At 48.3% G+C, this 19,706-nt stretch overlaps 1 protein-coding gene across 2 annotated transcripts in view; it reads left to right on the top strand.

Moving 5' to 3' along the window:
* The window catches only part of MAP7D1 (MAP7 domain containing 1), a 198,530-nt gene that overhangs the window by 103,224 nt on the left and 75,600 nt on the right, over positions 1-19,706 (top strand). For both annotated transcript variants that reach the window (XM_082246679.1, XM_082246678.1), the window contains exon 2: positions 9,995-10,408. In XM_082246679.1, the coding sequence (XP_082102805.1) occupies positions 9,995-10,408 (414 nt within the window). The remainder of the gene's footprint in view (positions 1-9,994; positions 10,409-19,706) is intronic.

Here is a 19,706-nt window from a genome sequence, read left to right as displayed (position 1 = left end):
GTTTTTAATGGCATGTTGGGGCATATACAGCGATCGCTGCGGCGATCTAACATGTATCCATATAATGGGATAATATTGTGTGTGATTTTATGCACTGTGGAGCGGCGATTTCGGCGCCAAACGACGCCATTTTACCGGCGCCCGCTCCGGCCGCATGGTTTACATGCACGGCGGCCATTTTCTTGTAGCCTCCATAGGCTTACATAGAGCGCCCTGGCAGCATCACTTCCTCTCTCCTGGAAGCACCGATCGAGGCAGCAGCAGCAGCGGAGTCTCCTCAGGTTTTATCCTTCTATTCCTGTGTTCCATTGCCTGTATTCAGTCTGTATATTCCCTGTGGGGGTCTCATTGTGCCTGAGTGTGGTGCGGTGGGCTGCGCTTGCCGCGCTTGCTGTAAGGGGGCAGTTAACCCTTGGTTGTCTGGCATACAGGGGCAATGGATTCTCAGGAGGGCAGGTTTCCCACAGTATTGGTGGAAAGCCAGGGGACCGCTGTTTCCCCCCCAGGGGGGGATTTAGCCACTATTGTGGCTGGCCTTGCTGCACAGGTGCAAATGCTGGTGGCTGCTCAATCTACTAAACGGCCCAGAGTTGCTCTGTCCTCTGATTCTGAGGGTGAAGGTGATGGGGCTGTTCTGGCGGGGACCCCCCTATCGGGGTCCCGCTCCTCTCTTGATCTAGTGGGGTCTGAGGTAGAGGCTGAAGTTGAGGGGGTTGATAATTCTCCCCCTGGCTCGCCTGAAGAGCTTGCAATCATGGATGAGTTGATTGCTTCCATTAAGCAGACGCTACGTTTGCAGGACGAGGTGTGTCCCCCAGCTGCCTTGGCGGCTTATGGGACGCAGAGAAAACGCAGGACGCCGCAGGTTTTTCCCTGCAATGCTGATTTTCAGCGCGCTGTTAAGGACCAATGGCGCGATTTGCGCAAGCCTTTTGCGGTACCAAGTAAATTTAAGCTGCGTTATCCTTTCTCGCCTGCCACTGATGAACGGTGGTGTGTGCCTCCGCCAGTGGATCATGCTATTGCGGTTTTGAACAAAGCCACTGCGATCCCTGCAGAGGGATCCCCTGTTTTCCGTGATGCCACGGATAGGAGACTGGAGTCTCTTGCCCGTCATACTTATTCTGTTACGGGTTCTATGCTTAAGGCTCTGTTTGCTTCTCTCATGGCGGCCCAGGCGATCGAAAGTTGGACGCAGATGCTTAGGCGCGTCCTAGTGGCCGATTCGGCCTCGGCGGCGACCCTGGATATGGTGGATCAGATCCACCAGGGTGTCATGTATCTGTGTGATGCGGACCTGGACCTGATTCCGTTGGCCGCGCGTGTGCACAGCGTGGCGGTGTTGTCTCGCCGCCTGGTTTGGTTGAAATGTTGGTCGGTGGACCAATCTTCACGTAAAACCTTAGCCAATCTGCCTTATGATGGGTCTCGCCTTTTTGGGGAGTCCCTGGATGTGTTGATTAAGGGGATTACCGGGGGTAAGAGCACTCTCTTGCCCCATTTCCCCAAGGCTAAGGGGGCTTCTGGGAAGAAGCATGCTCATTTTCGGCCCCCTCAGGGGTCCTTTCGTGCCTTTCGGCCGCACTACAAGGGCAAACCGTTCAAGGACCAAGGCTCTCAGAAGAAGCCCTGGTCTGGGAAACAGAAGTCCGGTCAATCCGGACCTGCGGCCCATAACAGTTCGGCCTGAAGGGGCGCCCTCACCCAGTTTTGGGGTGGGGGGACGCTTGCTCGGTTTTCTTCAGCCCTGGTTGGCCCGTGTGAGGGACAGATGGGTTCTGGAAATCGTTCGATCTGGTTACAAGATCGAGTTTCTCTCTCGGCCGGAGAGCAGATTTTTTCCCTCAAATCTTCAACTGTCTCCAGAGCGCCTGCGGGATCTGCACCTGGCGGTGCGGGACCTGAGGGCTCAGGGAGTGGTGGTTCCGGTGCCTCATCGGGACAGATTTCGGGGGTTTTATTCCAATCTGTTCACCGTGCCCAGGAAGGAGGGCAAGGTTCGTCCGATTCTGGACTTGAAAGCTCTGAACCGCTCTGTGCGAGTTCGCAAGTTCCGCATGGAATCCCTGCGCTCGGTGGTGGCTGCCCTGGTTCCGGGGGAATTCATGGCCTCCATCGATTTGAAGGATGCGTACCTTCACATCCCCATATTCGAGGGTCATCAGAAGTACCTTCGATTTGCCATTGCGGAGGATCACTACCAGTTTGTGGCGTTGCCCTTTGGGCTCGCCTCGGCTCCGCGGGTCTTCACCAAGGTGCTTGCACCGGTTCTGGCATTATTGAGAGCCCAGGGCATTTCTGTCCTGGGGTATCTGGACGACATTCTGGTTCGGTCTGCGACCAGACAGGGTCTGGAGAAGGACCTGTCTGTCACAATGCAAACTCTGCAGGAGTTCGGTTGGACGATAAATGTTCCAAAGTCGACACTGAGTCCGTCGGTTCGTCTCCCCTATCTGGGAATGATACTGGACTCGGTGCAGGCGAAGGTCTTCCTGCCGGAAGACAAACTCAGGACTCTTCAGGAGGAAGTCAGGTCCCTCAGGGACGTTCCACACTCGTCTCTGCGGACGGGTATGAGATGTCTGGGATTGATGGTCTCGGCCTTCGAGGCGATTCCTTTCGCGCAGTTTCACACGCGGGGTCTCCAAGCGGAGATCCTGTCCAGGTGGGACGGGCGACCTCAATCTCTGGATCTTCAGATCTCGTTGAGTCATCGCACCAGGGAAAACCTTCTGTGGTGGCTCCAGTCCCCGTTGGTGTCCCGGGGCAAGTCGTTTCGTCCGATCTCGTGGACGATAATCACCACGGATGCCAGCCTGTCGGGCTGGGGTGGTGTTCTGGGCGTTCTGTCCGCCCAGGGGACCTGGTCGGAGGGGGAGTCTTCCCTTCCGATCAACATTCTGGAATTGCGTGCGATAAGGCTCTGTCTTCATCGCTGGACGGACCGGCTGCAGGGCTGCCCGGTTCGGGTGCAGACGGACAATGCCACGGCGGTGGCCTACATCAACCACCAAGGGGGCACCAGGAGTGCCCGAGCGGCTCGAGAAGTGGCCGACATTCTGTCTTGGGCCGAGACTCATGTCCCGGCGATAACGGCGGTTCACATTCCGGGAGTGGAGAACTGGCAGGCGGACTATCTGAGTCGCCAGACCCTGGATCAGGGGGAATGGTCTCTCCACCCGGCTGTCTTCCAGATGTTGTGCGCGAAGTGGGGTCTTCCAGATGTGGACCTGTTCGCGTCTCGCCTCAACTACAAGGTGAAGAGGTTCGTGGCAAGGACGCGCGACCCTCGGGCAGACGCGTCGGACGCGTTAGTGGCCCCGTGGCATCAGTACAGGCTGATGTACGCGTTTCCACCGATTCAGTTGCTGTCCAGGTTCCTTCGCAGGTTGCACTCGGAACGCAGCACGGTGATTCTTGTGGCACCGGACTGGCCTCGCCGGTCCTGGTACGCAGACCTCGTGAATCTGGCGGTCGACGCTCCTTGGCGTCTGCCTCTTCGAGACGATCTACTGTCTCAAGGACCGATTTACCATCCTGCTTTACAGTCGCTGGCTTTGACGGCCTGGCTGTTGAGACCGAGGTCCTGAAGGAGAAGGGTCTCTCTCCAGAGGTCGTTCATACTTTGATCAACGCGAGGAAGTCTTCCTCGGGGAAGGTTTATTACCGTACTTGGAAGGCCTATTTTGCCTGGTGTGAGTCCAGGGGGTTTTCACCCCGCACGTACTCGGTTTCCCGTGTGCTGTCTTTCCTTCAGACGGGTGTCGATCAGCGTTTGGCGCTGGCTACGATTAAGGGTCAGGTGTCGGCGCTGGCCGTTCTGTTTCAACGTCCCGTGGCTTCCAACTCCTTGGTTGGCACTTTTATTCAGGGTGTGCGGCATCTGGTTCCTCCTAGGAGGGATCCTTTGCCCCCTTGGGACTTGAATCTAGTTCTATCTGTGTTACAACGTGCTCCTTTTGAACAGATCAGGGAGATCTCGTTGTCTATGTTGTCCAAAAAGGTCGCCTTTTTGGTGGCGATCACTTCGGCTCGCAGAGTGTCGGAACTGGCGGCTTTGTCCTGCAAGTCTCCGTACCTGGTTGTTCATTTGGATAAGGTGGTCTTGCGACCTAATCCTTCTTTTCTACCGAAACGAGTTTCGGAATTCCATCTTAACGAGGATATTGTTTTGCCTTCGTTGTGCACGAAGCCTAAACATCCGAAGGAGGTGAGATTGCACTCTCTGGATGTTGTTCGGGCGATAAGGGTTTACCTTAAATCGACTGAGTCTTTTCGTAAGACTGACTCCTTGTTTGTTCTTCCAGAGGGTCCTCGGAAGGGCATGGCGGCTTCCGCCTCTACCATTGCCAAATGGATCAGGCAGACCATTGAACAGGCCTATGCCTTGCAGGGGAAGGTTCCCCCTGTGCCTGTGAAGGCGCACTCTACTAGATCACTGAGTACGTCTTGGGCCTGCCGTCATGGGGCTTCTGTAGCCCAGGTGTGTAAGGCGGCGACTTGGTCGACCGTACACACTTTCACAAAATTCTACAAAGTAGATGTTCAGGCATCGGCGGATGCTTCCTTTGGCCGCAAGGTTCTTAGTGCGGCTGTTCCATAGGGTCCCTTGTTGGGGACTCCTGGCTGTTGGGATAGTTTTTTTGTATCCCCTGGTTTTTTTGTCTTTTCCTGGGTTGTTGCTCCTGTTGAGCACTTATTTTTGCTGTTGCCCAGCTGGTTTCCTTCCTTTGGTAAGGTTCCTTTCTTTGATGTGGAGACTGCGTTGCCTTTCGGCGCGGATGCGTTTCCCACCCCTCATGTTTGCACTGCTTTGGGACGTCCCCATATGTGACGAATATGAAGAGGCGGCGACTGTCGGAGGACGTAAGAGAAAACGGAATTTTTGTAAAATCTTACCTGTAAAATTCCTTTCTCTGAGTCCTCCGACAGTCGCCGCCCCCGCCCCTCTTTTGGGGTTTGAATGTATACTCTACTGCTATTCCACTAAAACTGAGATATGGTTGCAGGAAGTAGGAGGGTATTGACTGAGGGGACCACCCCTTGAGGGTGGGATATGTTAAAGCTTTATTGTTAACATATTCTGTTGCCTAGCTACTCCTTCGGAGCAAAGTCTAATACCCCATATGTGACGAATATGAAGAGGCGGCGACTGTCGGAGGACTCAGAGAAAGGAATTTTACAGGTAAGATTTTACAAAAATTCCGTTTTTTGTGAAGAATCAACAACAAGTGGGACACAATCATGAAGTGGAACAAAATGTATTGGATTTTTCAAACTTTTTTAACAAATAAAAAACGGAAAAATTGGGCGTGTAAAATTATTCAGCCCCTTTAATTTCAGTGCAGCAAACTCTCTCCAGAAGTTCAGTGAGGATCTCTGAATGATCCAATGTTGACCTAAATGACTAATGATGATAAATAGAATCCACCTGTGTGTAATCAAGTCTCCGTATAAATGCACCTGCACTGTGATAGTCTCAGAGGCCCGTTTAAAGTGCAGAGAGCATCATGAAGAACAAGGAACACACCAGGCAGGTCCGAGATACTGTTGTGGAGAAGTATAAAGCTGGATTTGGATACAAAAAGATTTCCCAAGCTTTAAACATCCCAAGGAGCACTGTGCAAGCGATAATATTGAAATGGAAGGAGTATCAGACCACTACAAATCTACGAAGACCTGGCCGTCCCTCTAAACTTTCAGCTCATACAAGGAGAAGACTAATCAGAGATGCAGCCAAGAGGCCCATGATCACTCTGGATGAACTGCAGAGATCTACAGCTGAGGTGGGATACTCTGTCCATAGGACAACAATCAGTCGTATACTGCACAAATCTGGCCTTTATGGAAGAGTGGCAAGAAGAAAGCCATTTCTTAAAGATATCCATAAAAAGTGTCGTTTAAAGTTTGCTACAAGCCACCTGGGAGACACCAAACATGTGGAAGAAGGTGCTCTGGTCAGATGAAACCAAAATCGAACTTTTGGCAACAATGCAAAACGTTATGTTTGGCGTAAAAGCAACACAGCTCATCACCCTGAACACACCATCCCCACTGTCAAACATGGTGGTGGCAGCATTATGGTTTGGGCCTGCTTTTCTTCAGCAGGGACAGGGAAGATGGTTAAAATAGATGGGAAGATGGATGGAGCCAAATACAGGACCATTCTGGAAGAAAACCTGATGGAGTCTGCAAAAGACCTGAGACTGGGACGGAGATTTGTCTTCCAACAAGACAATGATCCAAAACATAAAGCAAAATCTACAATGGAATGGTTCACAAATAAACATATCCAGGTGTTAGAATGGCCAAGTCAAAGTCCAGACCTGAATCCAATCGAGAATCTGTGGAAAGAACTGAAAACTGCTGTTCACAAACGCTCTCCATCTAACCTCACTGAGCTCGAGCTGTTTTGCAAGGAGGAATGGGCAAAAATTTCAGTCTCTCGATGTGCAAAACTGATAGAGACATACCCCAAGCGACTTACAGCTGTAATCGCAGCAAAAGGTGGCGCTACAAAGTAATAACTTAATGGGGCTGAATAATTTTGCACACGCAATTTTTCAGTTTTTTATTTGTTAAAAAAGTTTGAAATATCCAATAAATTTCATTCCACTTCATGATTGTGTCCCACTTGTTGTTGATTCTTCACAAAAAATTACAGTTTTATATCTTTATGTTTGAAGCCTGAAATGTGGCAAAAGATCCAAAAGTTCAAGGGGGCCGAATACTTTCGCAAGGCACTGTACACCAGTGTGACCTGCACTCACTATCAATAGTATTGATACTTGTATTCTCCAAGGAAATCCACTATATCTTGATCTCTAATCAACAGCCCAATATTTTTTGAGTTACAACAAGAATCCAGGAGAATATATTACCTTTTGAAGTTATATAAATGCCCTATATACAAAGTTTATTGGTGATCCTGAAATGTACTGAAGCCTTTATATTCGCATAAGCAACAGCTATCTTCATAAGTACAGTATCGCAAAGCCTACTTCTATCCCCAGTACAGCTTGCACATATAACAGAAGATTACGGTCATATTGTTTCATTATTTTTAATACAGATAAAGCTACCAAAGCACAACTCGATTGGACCACCCAGCACTTTTTCATAAAAACGTATTCCTATGATTTGTTGCTGTAGTCGGCAGCTTTTTATCCCTTTGCTGCAAAGAAAACTAAAAGTCAGCTGCTGCAAACACTGTAGCTGATGACTTAATAAAAGGACACTTACCTGTCCAGGGATCCAGCACTCTCCTCACCTAGGTCGGTTCTTCACTGGTCTATAGGTCCCTGGCACCGGCATGTTTACTAAGGGAAGCTGGCAGTGAATCTATGCGGCTTCACAGCCGGCTTCCAACTATGTGTATAGTATGTGTGTGACGTTTGTGTGAGCTGCGCTGCACTTTGTGAATGGTCCCGCAGCCTTCTGAGACCTATAATATGTTCCAGAAGGGGTGGCGCCTGATACCTGTCAAAACTAAGTACCCGCTGTCCAAAAAAAAAAGTGAAGTTTCACTTTAATTTGAGTCTTTCTATGTGATAATAGTACCTACTCTAATTCTGGTTAGTAAAAGGTAAAGACCGTCATTGCTAATGCACATGGTAAATATAACTTTGTTCCAGATGCTTAATAATCTTACATTGCCTTGGAGTGTGCCTCAACATTTGTGCTCTGCTTTTGAACCTAAAAAAGCAGCAGCAGTGTGTTTACATGAGTGGAGAGGATGAGCACCCCTAGGGAGAATGTAGTAGTGGGAGCTGCCCATAGGAAGCTAAAGTGGGGGGGCGAACACAAGACCAGTAACCCTTCATAAGGGGAGTGAACAGCAGTAAGTGGTCTATGTTATAGGAAACTCCCACACAGAGGCAGGACTTTTTTCATGCTGGATTAGAACATGTAGCTAGATAAAATACACAAAAGATGTCTCTTCTATTAGGACAATACATTGTTAGCATGGATTTCAGCTTTAAAGTATTACTAAGTACACAACAGTAACCTGATTGTTTTACTTACTGTGGAACCTAAGGGGTTAATCCTCTGCATTGTGTAAAAAAAGCTGTTTGATCCTGTCTTCTCTGATCTTCCCCTTCTTACACTGTCCCCAATCCATCTCCTGCTAGTACAGAGCCTTGGGGCACTCTGCACATTCTCAGTTTGGTGTGTATTGCTAGAGCATTTTTTTTTTTTTTCTTGGGAAAGTGCATGTGATCAGCACAGGGCCAATCAGCACTGTCTAGAGGGTCAGGGGTCATGCAGCCTCATAGGACAGGTAAAGTAGAATGAAAACTCCTTCTACAAGCTTTAACCAAACACTGATAGAAGTCACAAGACTGCTATATACTGCTGATGAGAAAAGGTATTTAGCAGTTTATATTTACTAAAATAATGTCATTTCCATGTTCTGTGTACTGTGGGAGACCAGATATAGGGAATGTAGAGTCCTGGGTTTAGTAACACTTAACCACTTTCTGACCGCCAGTAGTACATATACTGCTGCAAGTCAGCTCTGTCCCGTGAAATGACGTAACTGTACGTCGTTTTGCGGGCCCGCTACAGGGGGAGCCAATCAGCGGGTCCGGTGGCTGTGATTGCCGCCGGGCACCCGTAATCACTCCCCGTGGAGACAGAACGACGGACTGCCAATGTAAACACAGCAGATCGCTGTTCTGTCAGTAATGAACACAGGGATCCTGTCTTCCTCCTATTTAGGAACACCGGTCTCTGTGTTCATTCAGCAAGCCCATCCCCCACACAGTTAGAAAGCACCCCCCTAGGGACACATTTAACCCTTTAATCGCCCCTGGTGTTAACCCCTTCCCTGCCCATGTCATTAGTACAGTAACAGTGCGTATTGTTAGCACTGGTTACTGTAGTAATGTCACTGGTCCCCCCCAAAAGTGTTAAAAACGTCAGTATAGTGTGATATATGACTGCGACATTGCGGTGGACAGATCGGACACCTAACTGACACTTTTGGGGGGACCAGTGACATCACTACAGTAATCAGTGCTAAAAATATGCACTGTTACTGTACTAATGGCAGGGAAGGGGTTAACACCAGGGGCGATCAAAGGGTTAAATGTGAGCCTAGGGGAGTGTTTTCTAACTGCACTGGGTGAACACAGAGACCGGTGTTCCTAAATAGGGGGAACACAGGATGCCTGTGTTCATCACTGACAGAACAGCGGTCTGCCTTGTTTACATTGACTGACTGCCATTCTGTCTCCATGGGGAGCGATCACTGGTGCCCGGTGGTCCGCCAGACCCGCTGATTGGCTCCACCTTTGGCCAATCGGGGCGTGTGCGCGCCCTCACTATCTGCTACACGAAGCTACGTACAGGTAGGCCGTTTCGCCTAACGGAGCTGGCCTGTAAAACTACGGCGGCAGGTTGGCAGGTGGTTAATATAACGTGATCCAGTGCATGTGGGGATGTACCTCCATCCCGAGTTAGTCATATACAATAGTAATTCAGATACCCATGGGCCTTTATATGAGGTACAACGCAGACAACAGTGCAGTTTAAAAAAAATTATATATTGCAATAAACCAGTATGTGTAAAAAAAAAAAAAAATGCCCAAATGAAATAGGCTAACTAATCTGCTATAATTAGAGCTCCAAAATGAATACACAAATATAGATATTTAAATTGTACATGATAATAATGATCAATGCCAGAATCCGAGGCATCCCAGTTCTTGGGTTATCACAGGCTGCCTGCATGCAGCTCGGAAAATATCAGCAAATGGCTCTTGACTGCTGTATGGGAATATACCAGACCAGGTTCTCCTAAAAGGTTATTTTATAAAGAAAAATTCTGATAAACTATGCTGCTTTCTTATTTTAGCTAGATATGAACATTTTATAGTCCCCCACTCTTCTCAATAAGGACAGCAGATCACCAGCTAACACAAATGTATCTAGATCTTTTCAGTTCAGCAGACCATCTTCCTTCCGTTAACTAGATCTTTTTCTCTTCTAGGTGATAAAGTTACAAGAGTAGAAAATGACATACAGCAAGCAACAAAGAGCTCAGACACTCAATCAGAAAGTGGTCAGCTAAGCACAAAGACAGAGCAAGGAACTGCCAGCTCCACATCAACGGCTGAGGGCCATGACGCCACTTGTCAAAAGACTCAGGGACCTGTTGCTGCACCAGCAAATGAAGGGCCTTCTCCTTCATCACAGATAGAGGAAAGTACTTGTGATAAAACAGAGGAAGGACCCAGATTATCCCTTGAAGAACAGAGTTCACTGCTAGACACCGCAATCCCGAGCACATCGAAAATGGTGGAAAATGTCACCTCTCCAAAGGGACAAGTTCAGAAGGGTGATGTTTTACCTTCACCTGCTGCTGTTTCTCCTACCACTGCCGCTAGTACCAGACAAAAACTAGGTTTGTATCCTGAATTCTTCTTTTTCGCTGATAATGTATCTGGAAAGCATGCGTCATATGACCCAGGTTCTGCCTGCATTTTACCAGTGGCATCAGGACTACTACTTGCATGGCCAGATTTCTATCGCTGGAGCCCTGTAGGCACACAACCTTTGGCACCCAAAGCAACACCTGTCTGCTAGGATTTCCTTATTGTACACAGAACAGCTTCTTGTTTTACTGCTATTAACCTGGCTTTTAATGTTGTGACAGTGTGTAAATATTAGATGTCTAGATTTCTACTGATGACAGTAGAATAATGGGTGGCTGACAACGATACAGGAATAAGCTACTTCTTTGTCTTTGCTGCCTAATGGTAAAACTGGCCCTGGCTTCCAGTAAATTATACTGTGAGAATATATAGTCTATATCAGTGGTCACCAACCTTTTGGACCTCACGGACCACTAAACTCACAATTTTGAATCCCGCGGACCACTAGCATGAATTTTACATGCCTTACACACACAATGCTCCGGTTCTCTGCTCCCCTCCCCAGATCACACTGCTGCCTTAGGGATCTTTCACACGGTCCGCCTCCGTAGGCGGATCCGTGCTACTCAGCGGGGATCGATCCGCCGATCCCCGCTGAGCCGGCGGATGACAGCTCCGTCTCCGCTTGCAGTGCGAAGAGGGAGGTGTCACAGCCCCCGCTGCTCTCTATGGGGAATCTGATGAGAGCGGACCGCCTGTCCGCTCTCATCCGATCCCATCCAATCCGATCCCCAGGACGGATGGAAAATAGGGTTTCCATCCGTCCGGCGTTCACGGACAGGATCGGATGCGGATGGCAGCGGGTGTCAGCGGACATGTCTCCGCTGACATCCGCTGCTCCATAGGGCTAAATGGGGCATCCGCTCAGATCCGCCTAAAAAACTGACAGGCGGATCTGATCGGAACGCCCGTGTGAAAGGGCCCTTACTCACACAATGCTCCGCCTCTCTGCCCCCCTCCCCAGATCACACTGCTGCCTTACACACACAATGCTCCGGCTCTCTGCTCCCCTCCCCAGATCACACTGCTGCTTTATACACACAATACACCAGCTTTTTGCCCCCCTTCCCAGATCACACTGCTGCCTTACACACACAATGCTCCGGTTCTCTGCCCCCCTCCCCAGATCACACTGCTGCTTTATACACACAATGCTCCGGTTCTCTGCTCCCCTCCCCAGATCACACTGCTGCCTTACACACACAATGCTTTGGCTCTCTGCTTCCCTCCCCAGATCACACTGCTGCCTTACACATACAATGCTCCGGCTCTCTGCCCCCCTCCCCAGATCACACTGCTGCCTTACACACACAATGCTCCGGTTCTCTGCTCCCCTCCCCAGATCACACTGCTGCCTTACACACACAATGCTCCGGTTCTCTGCTCCCCTCCCCAGATCACACTGCTGCCTTACACACACAATGCTCCGGTTCTCTGCCCCCCTCCCCAGATCACACTGCTGCCTTACACACACAATGCTCCGGTTCTCTGCTCTTCTCCCCAGATCACACTGCTGCCTTACACACACAATGCTCCGGTTCTCTGCTCTTCTCCCCAGATCATTGTGTTTTGGGTTTGGTGCCTCAAACCAAGGTTGTTGGGACTTTAAGGCCAAGAATAAACAAAGTAAAGTATCATAGAATAAAAATTGAACAGTTTATTTTCAAAAATGTTTTACAAGATAATAGACAAGTTTGTCGTGGATGGGTTTAAGGTCCATCGGTGAGAGAAGTGAAGAAGTTAGAAAGGGAGGTGACAAGGTGAAAAATGGTGACTTTTGAGGAACATTTGTCTCTGTTGTTCCATGCGTGTATTTCAAGCTTGGAACTTTGTTCAGATGAAAATGTCCAGGAGATTAGCCTACGCGTTTCAGCTGTATAGGTATTAGCCTTTTTCAAGGATAAGTCACCATGTCTAGAAACAACAATGAATTGTAAGTTTTTTGCACATATGCAGAATTTAAAGTAGAATTGTGCAATGTGCTTTATGTTACATACATCTTTCTTTTGTCTGGTCCATGTGTGAAAGGTTTTCCCCAGGTTTCTAAGTCGCATCAATTTTATCTACAATTATTTCCTTTTCCTAAAAAATAGAATTTTTCAAGTAATTTATCTCAATTACACGTCATTTATAGAAGCAGCCTTAGTTCCTGATGCGACTTAGAAACCTGGGGAAAACCTTTCACACATGGACCAGACAAAAGAAAGATGTGTGTAACATAAAGCACATTGCATAATTCTACTTTAAATTCTGCATATGTGCAAAAAACTTACAATTCATTGTTGTTTCTAGACATGGTGACTTATCCTTGAAAAAGACTTATAACTATACAGCTGAAACGCTTAGGATAATCTTCTGGACATTTTCCTCTGAACAAAGTTCCAAGCCTGAAATACACGCATGGAACAACAGAGACAAATGTTCCTCAAAAGTCACCATTTTTCACCTTGTCACCTCCCTTTCTAACTTCTTCACTTCTCTCACCGATGGACCTTAAACCCATCCACGACAAACTTGTCTATTACCTTGTAAAACTTTTTTGAAAATAAACTGTTAAATTTTTATTCTATGATACTTTAAGGGCAAGAGTAAACAAAGTAAAGTCCCAACAACCTTGGTTTGAGGCACCAAACCCAAAACACAACGATTTCAAAGGGACGGTGGCAAAACCTTACTATAGGGCATCCTAGAGATCAAAACCCCTTTTCCTCTCCCCAGATCACACTGCTGCCTTACACACACACAATGCTCCGACTCTCTGTCCCCCTCCCCCCGATCACACTGCTGCTTTATACACACAATGCACCAGCTTTCTGCACCCCCTCCCTCAATCACTCTGCATCACAATGCTGCCTTACACAGACTCCTCATTGGATCTCATCTCCTTATCCTAGCCCTGTGCTCCCTCCCACAGTGTGTGATCAGCTCTGCTATTGGAGGTCCTCTCCTTCACCTCCTGCTCTCTGCACTACTCTCAGTGCCTCTGTCTGAGTTCACAGAAGCTGAAACTACAGAGGAGGCGTCTGGTATCAATGCGCGCTGACAATATTGACTGTCAGCGGACTTTGAGAACAACACCGGAAACAACATTGGGCAGTAGGCATCCACCACAATGTTAATTTGAGGCAGAACACCTAGGGAACACCAAACTTTTCTCTGATCACTGGTTGGCTACCGCTGGTCTATATTAAATAGCCAATAGCATCCGACTGTAAAAAGTTGGAAAGGACCTTCTGTTCTTAGAACAACATACTACATTGCCTTATAAAAAGACTCGGTTTCTAAAATAATTTTTTTTAAATAAATAGTACCCTACAAAAAATTGAAAACTTCCCTTCTCCTGCTGACTACGATGAAGTGAAGAGGAACCACTGGCTGAATCCTGCAAAATATGACACTTCCGGGAGTCAAGGCACAGAAGTGATGTATTTTTTGGTAAATGGAACCAGTGACCATCACTAAGGATCAGAAATCCTTTGCTTCCTGAAGGGTTGGGTTCTGCAGAATATTTATTTATCCAACGATTCCTCTTCAATTTTGCAGTGAAGGCAGCAGGAGAGTCGAGTATTCCATGTCTTCTTGTAGGAAAGTTTATTCTCAATAATTATTTTAGTAATAGAGTCACTATAGGGTTCTAGGGCAGACTGGATAAAATAGAGAAACACATATAAATTGCCTTAGGCTTCATGTACACCCTGCCTACTTTTTTTACAACCATGGGAAAACGCAAAATGTATTGCAATTTTTGCTGCATTTTCCCACATTTGACGATCAAAATGTTCCTATCCTAAATGCGATTTTTCCGTGTTTAGGAGACTGAGGTTGATGCTTCCCTAATTGTAGCAGCTTCTAAGCTCTGCTAAAAGCCTTTGTGTACATGGACACATAGGTTTTTATGAAGTTGAGTTTAGGAGCTTTGGCAAAAAACACCAAAAGCTCCTAAACTCATGTTTAGGAGCTGCTAGTGTACATGAAGCCTAAAGCCCCGTACACACGTACTGATCGTCGGCCGAACGATCATCCGTCTTTTGTCCGGTGCTGTCCTGTCGGCTGAAAACTGCAAAAGACTGCACACAAATTTTGTCGGCCAGCAACAGCCGACTGCAGAAGTGATGTCATGTGATGGTTAACTTTCCTTGTCTTTTTTTCTTTTCTGAGCATGCCCAGTCTTGCTAATCTGCTGTCTGTCGGCCAAAATCTGTACTGACTGGCGAACAATCGGCCGTTCTGGTGACGGCCAACAAAAATTTTAAAGTCTGCACAACAGATTCTGTTTGGCCGAAAATGCCCTATCGGCTGTCGGAAGCATCATACTAACAAGCCGACAATCGGCCGATCGGTCGTCGGCCGAATATTTACGGCCGACAATCGCTACGTGTGTACGGGGCTTTAGGCAACCAGTTGTGCAAGACTGCTAAGTAGTGACATAGTTCTACTTTCCTCAGTTGGTATACACCAGGGGTCTCCAAACCTGTCAAACAAAGGGCCAGTTTGCTGTACTTCAGACTTGAGGGGGGTACAGACTGTGGCCAGTGGAAGTAGAAAATGTCCTGGTGTCAGTGGGAGTATACAATTGCCCAGACATGGTGGTCAGTGGGAAGAGGAATAGAGTTCTATCCTTGGTGCCTTTGAGCGGAATAGTGCCCCATCGTTGGTGTCACTGGGCGGAATAGTGCAGCATCATTGGTATCAGTGGGAATAATAGTGCTCCATCATTGCTGTCAGTGGAAGTAATAGTACCCCAATAGCTGGATAAATGCAAACAAAGGGTCGGAGTTTGGTGACCACTGGTATACATCAAGTACACAATCTATACTGCATGTGTGGGTTTCTTGTAGGTGCTCCCTAATCCTCCTGCAATTCACAAACTTACTGGTTGATTAACTGTCCTCTTTAATGAGCCCTGTGAGCCTGTCTGAATATGGTAGGAGAACTAAACTGTAAGCTCTTGTGTTCTCCCTAAAGGGCTTCAGAGATCTGCGGTCTAAATGAGTAAAACAAGCAATAGGCAACATAATTCTACTTTTAGCACAATTGTACCCTAGCATGTTGTTGGAGAAACCCAAGTTTTGTTTCATGTTATAGCCAGGAATTTTATAAAAGACATGCTGCTTGCTTGAATTTAATGAAAAACCAGCTGGACTTAACCAAGTATCTGAATATGTTGTTTTACATTATTATAACCATGCAGATATACATTTGTTTTAATTTCTATGCTTGAATTCAATTCTTTAGCATGAATGTCAGAGGTCAACTAAACGTTGTGTGAGAGGCTGTGTTCGCTGACCCCTTTCTAAAAATGCTTATTGTCATGCTCTTATCCTAATCCATAGGCTTCAATTGTTACTGATCCAGAGACCAGGATAAAGAATGCAGATCAGAAGTTCTGACTTCATTTTCTTCATGCTTGTACCAGGTCAATGGCTCACGTTAGGGCTGCGCATCTTCACTTATCTCGCAATTCGATGCGATTACGATTATTAGGGTCGCGATTCGATACGATTCGATTCCGCGATGCATCACGATGCATCACGATTACTATGGGGACCCTTTTCTAAAGGGGGATCTATGGTGACCATGCTCTAAAGGCGGATCTATGGGGACCCTTCTCTAAAGGGGGATCTATGGGGACCCTTCTCTAAAGGAGATCTATGGGGAGCCTGGGCCTGTCCTAAAGGGGATCCAGGGGAACTGAACTCTAAAGGGGGGTCTATGGGGACCCTGCTCTAAAGGGGGATCTATGGAATAGATCCCCTTTAGTGCAGGGTCGCCATAGATCCCCTTTAGAGCAGGCCAGCATCCCCAGAGATCCCCCTTTAGTAGAGCAGGTTCCCCCATAGATCCCCCTTTAGTAGAGCAGGTCCCCTCATAGATCCCCCTTTAGAGCAGGCCACATCAGGTTTGAAGAGTTACCTGATGCTAGTTGTAGTACCGTAGGCCCTGGTAAGGAGGAATGCTGGGCTCTGTAGTCCCCCTAGTTGTAGTATAGCAGGCTCTGGTAAGGAGGAATGCTTGGCTCTGTACAGAGCTACAGAGCCCAACATTCCTCCTTACCAGGGCCTGTTATACTACAACTAGGGGGACTACAGAGCCCAGCTTTCCTCCTTACCAGGGCCTACTGTACTACAACTAGGGGGACTACAGAGCCCAGCTTTCCTCCTTACCAGGGCCTACTGTACTACAACTAGGGGGACTACAGAGCCCAGCATTCCTCCTTACCAGGGCCTACTGTACTACAACTAGGGGCACTACAGAGCCCAGCATTCCTCCTTACCAGGGCCTGTTATACAACAACTAGGGGGACTACAGAGTCCGACCACAGCGTGCCCCCAGATTGACCACAGTGTGCACCCTTTCAATGCCAGAGTGAGTGTGCCCCCTGATTGATCACAGCGTGCCCCCAGATTGACCACAGTGTGCCCCCAGAGTGACCACAGTGTGCCCCCAGATTGACCACAGGGTGCACCCTTTCAATGCCAGAGTGACCAGTGTGCCCCCAGATTGATCACAGCGTGCCCCCAGATTGACCACAGTGTGCCCCCAGAGTGACCACAGTGTGCACCCTTTCAATGCCAGAGTGACCAGTGTGCCCCCAGAGTGACCACAGCGTGCCCCAGATTGACCACAGTGTGCACCCTTTCAATGCCAGATTGACCAGTACACTTACCTGCAGTGGCAGGCGTCTTCTCCTCGGTCCTCCCGCCTCCTCCAAGTCCTCCGCAGCCCCCGCTCTCCTCGGTCCTCCCACCTCCTTCAAATCCTCGGCCACACACGATCCCCCGCTCTCCTCGGTCCTCCCGCTCCTTCGAGTCCTCGGCCACACACGATCCCCCGCTCTCCTCGGTCCTCCCGCTCCTTCGAGTCCTCGGCCACACATGATCCCCCGCTCTCCTCGGTCCTCCCGCCTTCTCCGAGTCCTCCGCAGAATCACTCCGCTGACGAGGAGGGCAGAGCATAGGCTAGGCAGGCAGTGGGCGGTCCGACCGGCGCCCAGCCGGAACTTCATGTGCAGTGCAGCGGTTCATGATGCGACGCGGCGCTTCTTCATGTATACCCCGCCCCCGGAAGTGACGTCATTAGAATAATCGATTATTCAACCACTCGGAATCGATGCAGAATCGCGAAGGGTCGCATCGCGATGCATCGATTCGGCAATTATATTCAGCAGCCCTAGCTCACGTTGTATTTGATGTCAAATGATCAGACCTACTTCAATGCACTTGCATTTTCTGAAGGGTGGCCATGGTATCTTCCATTATTTTGGGATCCACGGCACACATACTATACAGGGCAAGGTAGATTTGTTTCTGTATGTCACTCCCATGCTGGGTAGAATAGTGAAGGGGTGCTCCTTCACTGGTGAGTGACTTTTTGCAGAGCTTCCATCAGCCTGGTAGTGACACCTCGCTTGTCTGGCAAGCTAGGGTGCAAGGAAACTGTGTGTATTTTCTTCCCTGTATACAGGAGTTTTCTAGGCTAATTGCTGCTTGAAGTGGCTGTTTTTGGCCCTGCCCCCTTTGTTTGCTAAGACACTGGCTGCCATTGCCCTAACATCCAATGATGCTGTTGTATGTTGCTGGATGAGGATGCTGGAGGCTGAGGTGCAGAGTGTCAATGGTTGCTAGGATACTGAAATCTGAGGTGCACAGTGTCAATGGTTTCTAGGATGCTGGAGGGTGAGCTGCACAGTTGTCATCGGTTGCTAGGATGCTGGAGGCTGAGGTGCACAGTGTCAATGGTTGCTAGGATGCTGGAGGCTGAGGTGTACAATGTGAATGGTTGCTAGGATGCTGGAGGCTGAGGTGCACAGTGTCATTGGTTGCTAGGATGCTGGAGGCTGAGGTGCACAGTGTCAATGGTTGCTAGGATGCTGGAGGCTGAGGTGTACAATGTGAATGGTTGCTAGGATGCTGGAGGCTGAGGTGCACAGTGTCATTGGTTGCTAGGATGCTGGAGGCTGAGGTGCACAGTGTCATTGGTTTCTAAGATACTGGAGGGTGAGCTGCACAGTTGTCATTGGTTGCTAGGATGCTGGAGGCTGAGCTGAACAGTATCATTGGTTGCTAGGATGCTGTAGGCTGAGGTTCACAGTGTCAATGGTTGCTAGGATGCTGGAGGCTGAGGTGCACAGTGTTAATGGTTGCTAGGATGCTGGAGGCTGAGGTGTACAATGTGAATGGTTGCTAGGATGCTGGAGACTGAGGTGTACAATGTGAATGGTTGCTAGGAGTGTCATTGGTTTCTAGGATGCTGTAGGCTGAGCTGAACAGTATCATTGGTTGCTAGGATGCTGGAGGCTGAGGTGCACAGTGTTAATGGTTGCTAGGATGCTGGAGGCTGAGGTGTACAATGTGAATGGTTGGTAGGATGCTGGAGGCTGAGGTGCACAGTGTCATTGGTTGCTAGGATGCTGGAGACTGAGGTGCACAGTGTCATTGGTTTCTAAGATGCTGGAGGGTGAGCTGAACAGTATCATTGGTTGCTAGGATGCTGTAGGCTGAGCTTCACAGTGTCAATGGTTGCTAGGATGCTGGAGGCTGAGGTGCACAGTATTAATGGTTGCTAGGATGCTGGAGGCTGATGTGTACTATGTGAATGGTTGCTAGGATGCTGGAGACTGAGGTGTACAATGTGAATGGTTGCTAGGAGTGTCATTGGTTGCTAGGATGCTGTAGGCTGAGCTTCACAGTGTCAATGGTTGCTGGGATGCTGGAGGCTGAGGTGCACAGTGTTAATGGTTGCTAGGATACTGGAGGCTGAAGTGTACAATGTGAATGGTTGCTAGGAGTGTCATTGGTTGCTAGGATGCTGGATGCTGAGGTGCACAGTGTCATTGGTTTCTAGAATGCTGGAGGCTGAGGTGCACAGCGTCAATGGTTGCTAGGACACAGGCAGCTGGGCCACACTGTATCATTGGATGTTATAAGGTAGACTTTACCAGTGTCCTAGCAACTAGCTTAGTAACACTGTCCTGTGCATTCAAGAAAATGGTACTGAGCTGCAGTGAGGACGGTCTGAGGTGTCTGGTATGAAAGCAGTGCTTGTACATATAACTTCCAGTGATAGTCTGAGATTTCAGGTGCAAGGATTTTACTTGCTTCTTTGAAGCGATTTGAGCAGTTACAAAATCTTTCTAGTTAAAATTTTTGTGATCAGGAAAAATTCAACTGAAAATTTTAAGTGAAATGTCACAGCGATTCCAGCAATTTGTGGCTGAGTCCTGGGGCAGTTGACCTTCTGTAACATGAGTAGCTACTAGAGCTGCAA

The sequence above is a fragment of the Pelophylax lessonae genome (assembly GCF_965119305.1).
Source record: "Pelophylax lessonae genome assembly, chromosome: 2".
NCBI lineage: Eukaryota > Metazoa > Chordata > Amphibia > Anura > Ranidae > Pelophylax > Pelophylax lessonae.
Note: the sequence above shows the minus strand (reverse complement) of the source record. Positions and strands in the feature narration are given on the sequence as shown.